This window comes from Podarcis muralis, chromosome Z (assembly GCF_964188315.1).
Source record: "Podarcis muralis chromosome Z, rPodMur119.hap1.1, whole genome shotgun sequence".
In the NCBI taxonomy this organism is placed as follows: Eukaryota; Metazoa; Chordata; class Lepidosauria; order Squamata; family Lacertidae; genus Podarcis; species Podarcis muralis.
The window spans coordinates 285,055-295,701 of NC_135673.1; the positions used below are offsets into that span (position 1 = coordinate 285,055).

Here is a 10,647-nt window from a genome sequence, read left to right on the forward strand (position 1 = left end):
AACCACTTTCCCTTTCAGACTCATTTCCTCATTTTGTTTCCCTCCCTTTCCCTTTCCGGCCCCCTCACCCCTTTCCCTTTCAATACCCCACTTTCCCCTTCTTCCCTTTCCCTTTCACCCCCTCCTTTCCCTTTCAGCCCCCTAACCTCTTCGCCCCTCCCCCTCTCTGCCCCCCAACCCCTTTCCCTTCCTTTCCCTTTCCATCCCCACTTTCCCTTTCACCCCCCTCCTCCCCCTTCCAGCCCCCCCCCAACCACTTTCCCTTTCTTCCCTTTCCCTCCCCCCTTTCCCTTTCAGCCCCCTAACCTCTTCGCCCCCCCTCCTACTTTCCCTTTCACCCCTTCCCTTTCTTTCCTTTCCCTTTCAGCCCCCTAACCTCTTCGCCCCTCCCCCTCCCGGCCCCCTAACCCCTTTCCCTTTCTTCTCTTCCCCCACTTTCCCTCTTCGCCCCCCTCCTACTTTCCCTTTCACCCCTTCCAGCCCCCCAACCCCTTTCCCTTTCTTTCCTTTCCCTTTGACCCCCTCCTTTTCCCCACTTTCCCTTTCACCCCACACCCCTTTCATCCCTTCCTACTTTCCCTTTCACCCCCTTCCCCTTTCAGCCCCCTAACCTCTTTGCCCCCTCAACCCCTTTCCCTTTCTTTCCTTTCCTTTCCCTCCCCACTTTCCCTTTCTCCCCTCCTTTCCCTTTCAGCCCCCTAGCCACTTTCCCTTTCCCTCCTTTCCCTCTCAGCCCCCTAACCTCTTTGGCCCCTCCTCCTTTCCCTTTCACCCCCCCACTTTCCCTTTCACCCCATACCCCTCTCTGCCCCCCAACCCCTCTCCCTTTCATCTCCTTCCTCCTTTCCCTTTCAGCCCCCTAACCTCTTCGCCTCCCCACTTTCCCTTTCACCCCTTCCAGCCCCCTAACCCCTTTCCCTTTTTTTCCTTTCCCTCCCCACTTTCCCTTTCACCCCCTTCCTCTTTCCTTTCCCTTTCCATCCCCACTTTCCCTTCCAGCCCCCTAACCACTTTCCCTTTCTTCTCTTTCCCCCTTTCCCTTCCAGCCCCCTAACCCCTTTCCCTTCCTTTCCCTTTCCCTCCCCCACTTTCCCTTTCACCCCATAGCCCTCTCAGCCCCCTAACCACTTTCCCTTACTTTCTTTCCTTTCACTTTCCCTTTCTTCTCTTCCCCCCAACCCCTCTCCCTTTCATCCCCTTCCTCCTTTCCCTTTCACCCCCTAACCCCATTCCCTTTCCTTCCTTTCCCTTCCCCTTCCCACTTTCCCTTTCACCCCTCCTTTCCCTTTCCGCCCCCTAACCACTTCGCCCCTTTCCCTTTCATCCCCTCCCTCTTTTCCCTTTCACCCCCCAACCCCTTTCCCTTTCTTTCCTTTCCACCCCCACTTTCCCTTTCACCCCATACCCCTCTCTGCCCCCCAACCCCTTTCCCTTTCATCTCCCTCCTCCTTTCCCTTTCAGCCCCCTAACCTCTTCGCCTCCCCACTTTCCCTTTCACCCCTTCCAGCCCCCCAACCCCTTTCCCTTTCATCTCCCTCTTCCTTTCCCTCTCAGCCCCCTAACCTCTTTGGCCCCTCCTCCTTTCCCTTTCACTCCCCCACTTTCCCTTTCACCCCATACCCCTCTCTGCCCCCAACCCCTTTCCCTTTCATCTCCCTCCTCCTTTCCCTCTCAGCCCCCTAACCTCTTCGCCCCTTTCCCTTTCATCCCCTCCCTCTTTTCCCTTTCACCCCCCAACCCCTTTCCCTTTCTTTCCTTTCCACCCCCCACTTTCCCTTTCAGCCCCCTAACCCCTTTCCCTTTCACCCCCTTCCTCCTTTCCCTTTCAGCCCCCTAACCTCTTCGCCCCTCCCCCTCTCAGCCCCCCAACCCCTTTCCCTTTCTTTGCCCCCTCCTACTTTCCCTTTCACCCCTTTCAGCCCCCCAACCCCTTTCCCTTTCTCCCTCCCCCACTTTCCCTTTCACCCCCTTCCTCCTTTCCCTTTCAGCCCCCTAACCTCTTCGCCTCCCCACTTTCCCTTTCACCCCTTCCAGCCCCCTAACCCCTTTCCCTTTCTTTCTTTCCTTTCGCTTTCCACCCCCCACTTTCCCTTTCATCCCCTCCCTCTTTTCCCTTTCACCCCCCAACCCCTTTCCCTTTCTTTCCTTTCCACCCCCCACTTTCCCTTTCAGCCCCCTAACCTCTTCGCCCCTCCCCCTCTCAGCCCCCCAACCCCTTTCCCTTTCTTTGCCCCCTCCTACTTTCCCTTTCACCCCCTTCCTCCTTTCCCTCTCAGCCCCCTAACCCCTTTCCCTTTCCTTCCTTTCCCTTCCCCTTCCCACTTTCCCTTTCTCCCCTCCTTTCCCTTTCCGCCCCCTAGCCACTTTCCCTCTCCTTCCTTTCCCTCTCAGCCCCCTAACCTCTTTGGCCCCTCCTCCTTTCCCTTTCACTCCCCCACTTTCCCTTTCTCCCCTCCTTTCCCTCTCAGCCCCCCAACCCCTTTCCCTTTCTTCTCTTTCTTTCCTTTCCCTTTCTCCCTCCCCCACTTTCCCTTTCACCCCCTTCCTCCTTTCCCTTTCAGCCCCCCAACCCCTTTCCCTTTCTCCCTCCCCCACTTTCCCTTTCACCCCCCCTCCTCCTTTCCCTTTCAGGCCAATTAACCCTTCCCTTTCCCTTTCCCTCTTCCCGAACCCGGGCGAGAACCTACAGCGCATGCGCAGACCGCCAACGACGCCCGACGCGGAGGACGTGAGGCGACGCGGCGGCGGCGGCGGCGGCGCGATGACGCAGCAAGGGGCGGCGCTCCAGAGCTACAACAACGAGCTGGTCAAATGTGAGGCGACAAATTTGGGGCGAAGCTGCTACTCGAGCGCAGGCTCCGGCGGGGGGAGCAGGCCGCGTTGCTAAGGCCGCGGCGTTGCTAGGGAGAGAGCGAGATGGGGATTGGATGGGGAGGGAGGGAGAAGGCCAATGGGAAGGAGGCGAGGGGAAAGGCGAGCGTTGCTATTGGGCGAGAGGCTCGAAGGGGCGGGAGTAGGCGGGAGGGAAGGCCGCGTCGCTAGGGCGGCGGCGTCGCTAGGGGAAAGCGCGGCGGGGATTGGATGGGGAGGGAGGGAGAAGGCCAATGGGAGAGGGCGAGGGGAAGGCCGAGGGTTGCTATTGGGCGGGCGGAGTGAGGGGCGGGAGTAGGCCGCGTTGCTAGGGAGACGACGTCGGCGGCGGAGGGAGCGAGAAGGGGATTGGCTGGGGAGGGAAAGAGAAGGCCAATGGGAGCGGGGCGAGGAGAAGGGCGGGAAATTCGAGCGCTGCTATTGGCCGAGCCGCTGGAGCAGGCCGTGTTTCTAGGGAGACGGTGTAGACCGCGCGAAACTGATTGGCTGGGGCAGGTGCGAGGCGGCCAATGGGAGGGCGGCGGGCGGGAAAGGCGTGAGAGGACGCGCGTTGCTATTGGTCGAGTGGGCCGAAGGGGCGGGAGTAGGCCGCGTTGCTAGGGAGACGGCGGAGGGAGCGAGAAGGGGATTGGGTGGGGAGGGAAAGAGAAGGCCAATGGGAGCGGGGCGAGGAGAAGGGCGGGAAATTCGAGCGTTGCTATTGGTCGCGCTGTTGGAGGGCCGCTGACGTATCAAAGGACGCGCGTTGCTATTGGTCGCGCCGTTCGAAGGGGCGGAGACGTACCGCCGGCCTGAGAGGACGCGCCTTGCTATTGGCTGAGCGGGTTGAGGGGCGGAAACTTAGGCGCTCTTATTGGCCGCGCTGTGTGAGGGGACGTTGGAGGGGCGGTGACGTATCGAAGGACGTGCGTTGCTATTGGCCGCGCCGTCCGAAGGGGCGGTGACGTATCGAAGGACGTGCGTTGCTATTGGCCGCGCCGTTCGAAGGGGCGGTGACGTATCGAAGGACGTGCGTTGCTATTGGCCGCGCCGTTCGAAGGGGCGGTGACGTATCGAAGGACGCGCGTTGCTATTAGCCGCGCGGCGTGAGGGGCTGGAGCAGGCCGCGCTGCGAGGGCGCTGATTGGCTGGGGGCGTAGCGAGGCGGCCAATGGGAGGGGGCGAAGCCGAGGGCGGGAAATTTCACGCGTTTCGATTGGCCGCGCGGCGTGAGGGGCTGGAGCAGGCCGCGCTGCGAGGGCGCTGATTGGCTGGGGTCGGCCAATGGGAGGGAGGCTGGGCGGCGGGCGGGAAATCCCAGCCTGGCTATTGGCCGCGCGGTGCGGAGGGGCGGAGACGAGTCGGAGGACGTGCGTTGCTATTGGTGGCGCGGCTGGAGGGGCGGAGACGCAGAGGGGAGGGAGTCGCAGGCAGGCGGCCAATGGGAGGGAGGCTGGGCCAAGCCTGCGCGTTGCTATTGGTCGAGCGGGGTGAGGGGGCGGGAGCAGGCCTCACGCCATTCTCCTCTTCCAATCCATGAATGAATTGATCCTATGATTGACTGATTCATTCATTAGTCCAGGAATGAATGAATTAGTCCAGGATTTGAGCCACGGAAATCTTTGAACTCAATATGTGCATTGAGGACTAGAATCTCCAGGTTATTATTATTATTATTATTATTATTATTATTATTATTAATGAGAATTAATTAATATTAATTATTAATATTATTATTATTAATGAGAATTAATTAATATTAATTATTAAGATTATTATTATTAATGAGAATTAATTAATATTAATTATTAATATTATTATTAATAATGAGAATTAATTGATATTAATTATTATTATTATTGAGAATTAATTGATATTAATTATTAATATTATTATTAATAATGAGAATTAATTGATATTAATTATTAATATTATTATTAATAATGAGAATTAATTGATATTAATTATTAATATTGTTATTAATGAGAATTAATAATGAATTAATAATGAGAATATTATTATTAATAATATTAATAATATTACTATGATTATTATTGCTGCTGCTGTTGTTGTTGTTAATATTATTAATATTACTATTATTATTATTCCAGCTATTAGTATTATTATTAATATTACTATTATTGTTATTGTTAATATTATCATTATTACTCTTACTCTTACTATTATTATTATTGTTGCTGCTGCCGTTGTTGTTAATATTATTAATATTACTATTACTATTATTATTCTTCCAGCTATTGAGGACCTTATTAGTATTATTATTAATATTACTATTATTGTTATTGTTAATATTATCATTATTACTCTTACTCTTATTATTATTGTTATTATTATTACATTTCCAGCTATTGAGGACCTTATTAGTATTATTATTAATATTACTATTATTGTTAATATTATTATTACTCTTACTCTTACTATTATTATTATTATTATTATTATTATTATTACATTTCCAGCTATTGAGGACCTTATTATTATTATTATTGTTGTTGTAGTTGTTAATATATTATTATTATTAAATCTCCAGGCGTTGAGGACATTATTATAATTATTATTATTATTATTAATATTCTCATTATTATTATATTAAATCTCCAGCTATTGAGGACCTTCCCATTATTATTATTAAGAATCTTATTCTTATTGATATTATTTTTATTAAATCTCCAGGTATTGAGGACCTTCTTCATAATAATAATAATAATAATAATAATAATAATAATAATAATAATAATAAAATCTCTAGGTATTGCGGACCTTCTTCATAATAATAATAATAATAATAATAATAATAATAATAAATCTCCAGGTATTGAGGACCTTCTTCATAATAATAATAATAATAATACTAATAAATCTCCAGGTATTGAGGACCTTCTTCATACTAATAATAATAATAAATAATAATATTAAATCTCCAGGTATTGAGGACCTTCTTCATACTAATAATAATAATAAATAATAATATTAAATCTCCAGGTATTGAGGACCTTCTTCATACTAATAATAATAATAAATAATAATATTAAATCTCCAGGTATTGAGGACCTTCATAATTATAATAATAATAATAAGAATACTAATAATATTAAATCTCCAGTTTTTGAGGACCTTATTATTATTATTAATTTTATCACTCTTATTATGATTATTACTAATATTACCATTATCATTCATTAATTTTATTAATTTATTATTATTATTATTATTATTATTATTATTATTATTATTAATAATAATATTATTATTATTATTATTATTATTATTATTATTATTATTAATCCTCCAGGCATTGAGGACCTTTCCCTCAAGCGGGACGAGTTGAATATTATTATTATTATTATTACTTATATCACCATTTTCATTCATTTGATTATTAATTTTTTATTAATTTTTTATTATTATTATTATTATTATCATTATTATTATTATTATTATTATTATTAATCCTCCAGGCATTGAGGACCTTCTTCTTCTTCTTCTTCTTCTTCATATTAATATTATTATTCTAAATCCTCCAGGCATTGAGGACCTTATTACTATTACTATTATTATTATCATAATTATCACTATTATTATTATTATTATTATTATTATTATTATTATCATTATTATTATTATTATTATTATTATTATTATTATTATTATTAATCCCCCAGGCATTGAGGACCTTTCCCTCAAACGGGACGAGTTGAATATTATTATTATTATTATTATTATTATTATTATTATTATTATTACTTATATCACCATTTTCATTCATTTGATTATTAATTTTATTATTATTATTATTATTATTATTATTATTATTATTATTATTAATCCCCCAGGCATTGAGGACCTTTCCCTCAAACGGGACGAGTTGAATATTATTATTATTATTATTATTATTATTATTATTATTATTATTATTACTTATATCACCATTTTCATTCATTTGATTATTAATTTTTTATTATTATTATTATTATTATTATTATTATTATTATTAATCCTCCAGCCATTGAGGACCTTCTTCTTCTTCTTCTTAATATTAATATTATTATTCTAAATCCTCCAGGCATTGAGGACCTTATTACTATTATTATTACTATTATTATCATCATTATCACTATTATTATTATTGTTGTTGTTGTTATTATTATTATTATTATTATTATTATTATTATTATTATTATTATTATTATTATTACCCCAGGTATTGAGGACCTTCTTCTTCTTCTTCTTCTTCTTCTTCTTCTTAATATTAATATTATTATTCTAAATCCTCCAGGCATTGAGGACCTTATTACTATTACTATTATTATTATTATTATTATTATTATTATTATTATTATTATTATTATTAATAATCCCCCAGGCATTGAGGACCTTTCCCTCAAACGGGACGAGTTGAATATTATTATTATTATTATTATTATTATTATTATTACTTATATCACCATTTTCATTCATTTGATTATTTATTATTATTATTATTATTATTATTATTATTATTATTATTATTATTATTAATCCTCCAGGCATTGAGGACCTTTCCCTCAAACGGGACGAGCTGAGCAAGCAGATCCGCCAGGAGGAAGAGGAGAAATCCAAACTCCAGAACGACATCCGGGTTTTGACGGACAAGCTGTCGCGCGTCAACGAGAGCCTGGCGCGCAAAATGGCGTCGCGCAACGAGTTCGACCGGACCATCGCCGAGACGGAGGCGGCGTACATGAAGGTGGGGAGAAATTATTATTGTTATTATTAAATTAATAATAATAATAATAATAATAATAATAATAATAATAATAATATAAAATAATAGTAATTAATAATCATAATAGGAATAGTAATAAGAATAATAAATAATTATTATCTGAAATAATAATAATAATCATAGTAGTAATAATAATAATAAATAGTTGTTAAATAAAATAATAGTAAATAATAATAATAATAATAGGAGTAAGAATAATAATTATTAAATAAAATAATAATAAATAATAATAATAATACTAAAGTAATAATAATAATAATAATAATACTAAAATAATAATTAAAGAAAATAATAGTAATCAATCATAATAGTAATAATAATAAATAATTGTTAAATAAAATAATAGTAAATAATAATAATAATAATAGGAATAAGAATAATAAATAATTATTAAATAAAGTAATAATAAATAATAATAATACTAAAGTAATAATACTACTACTAAAATAATAATTAAAGAAAATAATAGTGATCCATCATAATAGTAATAATAATAAATAATTGTTAAAGAAAATAATAGTAATTAATAATAACAATAGGAATAAGAATAATAAATAATTATTAAATAAAATAATAATAAATAATACTACTAAAATAATAATAATTAATAAAGTAATAATAAATAATAATAATAATACTAAAGTAATAATACTACTACTAAAATAATAATTAAAGAAAATAATAGTGATCAATCATAATAGTAATAATAATAAATAATTGTTAAAGAAAATAATAGTAATTAATAATAACAATAGGAATAAGAATAATAAATAATTATTAAATAAAATAATAATAAATAATACTACTAAAATAATAATAATTAGTAAGAGTAGTAACAATGTCACTTTCAAATGAGTGCCTTTTTCTATTGATTTATGGCTAGATTTCGGGGTCAGACTAGATGACCCTGGAACCCACTTTGAAGTAATTGCCTTTTTATACCCCGAAATCTAGCCATAAATCAATAGAAAAATGCGATTTTTGAAAGTGGGTTCCAGGGTCATCTAGTCTGACCCGGAAATCGAGGGAGAAATCAGTGTAAAAAGCTGCTTTTCTGAAGAAATTAGACTAATAGCAATAAATTAGACTCATAAATAAGTGTCATAAGGTGAGGGTGACCCCAGAAATCAAGCAAGAAAAGAGTCTAATAATAATAATAATAATAATAATAATAATAATAATAATATACTAATAAGGCGATGTATAACCCCGGAAATCGAGCAAGAAATCAGTCATAATAATAATAATAATAATAATAATAATAATAATAATAATAAAGTAATAAATATACATAATAATCATAAGAAGTAATCATAAGAAGAAGAAATAAGAAATAAGAAAAAATCAGAAATAATAATAATGATAATAATTCCTAATCAATAATAATAATAATAATAATAATAATAATAATAATAATAATAATTCCTAATCAATAATAATAATAATAATAATAATAATAATAATAATAATTCCTAATCAATAATAATAATAATAATAATAATAATAATTCCTAATCAATAATAATAATAATAATAATAATAATAATAATAATAATAATAAAGTAATAAATATACATAATAATCATAAGAAGTAATCATACGAAGAAGAAATAAGAAATAAGAAAAAATCAGAAATAATAATAACGATAATAATTCCTAATCAATAATAATAATAATAATAATAATAATAATAATAATAATAATTCCTAATCAATAAGAATAAGAATAATAATTCCTAATCAATAATAATAATAATAATAATAATAATAATAAAGTAATAAATATACATAATAATCATAAGAAGTAATCATAAGAAGAAGAAGAAATAAGAAATAAGAAAAAATCAGAAATAATAATGATAATAATTCCTAATCAATAATAATAATAATAATGATAATAATTCCTAATCAATAATAATAATAATAATAATAATAATAATAATAATAATAATAATAATAATTTCCTCATCAATACTAATCGATACCTCTAATAATCCCCTTCCCCCCCCAGATCCTGGAAAGCTCCCAGACCCTCCTCAACGTCCTGCGCAAGGAAGCCGGCAACCTGGCCAAGGCGGCGGATGCGAAAGGCGGCGCCAAGGAGGCCTAAAGCGGGCGCCGCGACTCCTCGAACCCGGGACCGGGGGGATTGCGTGTTGTGCTGTATGGGAATAAAGGGTTTCGCTTCCCTGTCCCGGACGCCTGGTTTCTGGACGGGGAGGGGAGGGGGGATTGGAGCACGTCTGTATGGAACACATATGTACACACACACACACACGTATGTATAGACACACAAACATACATATACATATATGAACACACACACACATATACACACACACACATACATATACATATATAAACATACATATAAACTTACATACCTGTACGTATATAGACACACACACATATACACACACACACACACATATACATATATAAACATACATATAAACTTACATACCTGTACATCTATACAAACACGCACACATATAAACTCACATACACACACACACGTATATATACATACATACATATACACATATAAACACAAACACACACACATATATATACATATATACACTACACGCGCACACACATATATATACTCACAAAAATGGTTACATATATAAACATACGTATGTATGCAATCACACACATATATATGTATATTTACACACACACACACACATATATACATACACACCTACATATACATATATAAACATATATATAAACTTACATACCTATACATATATACAAACACGCACACATATAAACACACATACACACATATATGCATATATAAACATACATAAAAAATTACATACCTATACATATATACAAACACACACACACACACACACACATATATACACTACACACACACATATACACACATAAACACAAACACATATATACATATACACATATATACATATACATATATAAACTGCACACACACATATATACACACATACATACATATACATATATAAACGTACATACTATA

At 38.1% G+C, this 10,647-nt stretch overlaps 1 protein-coding gene across 1 annotated transcript; it reads left to right on the plus strand.

Moving 5' to 3' along the window:
* Nucleotides 1-2,592: 2,592 nt before the first annotated feature.
* On the plus strand, nucleotides 2,593-9,828 carry LOC144326157 (microtubule nucleation factor SSNA1-like). Its single transcript, XM_077922383.1, has 3 exons — nucleotides 2,593-2,813; nucleotides 7,398-7,597; nucleotides 9,646-9,828. The coding sequence occupies exons 1-3, from the start codon at nucleotides 2,693-2,695 to the stop codon at nucleotides 9,742-9,744; spliced, it is 420 nt and encodes a 139-aa protein (XP_077778509.1). The 5' UTR covers nucleotides 2,593-2,692; the 3' UTR covers nucleotides 9,745-9,828.
* Nucleotides 9,829-10,647: the final 819 nt, after the last annotated feature.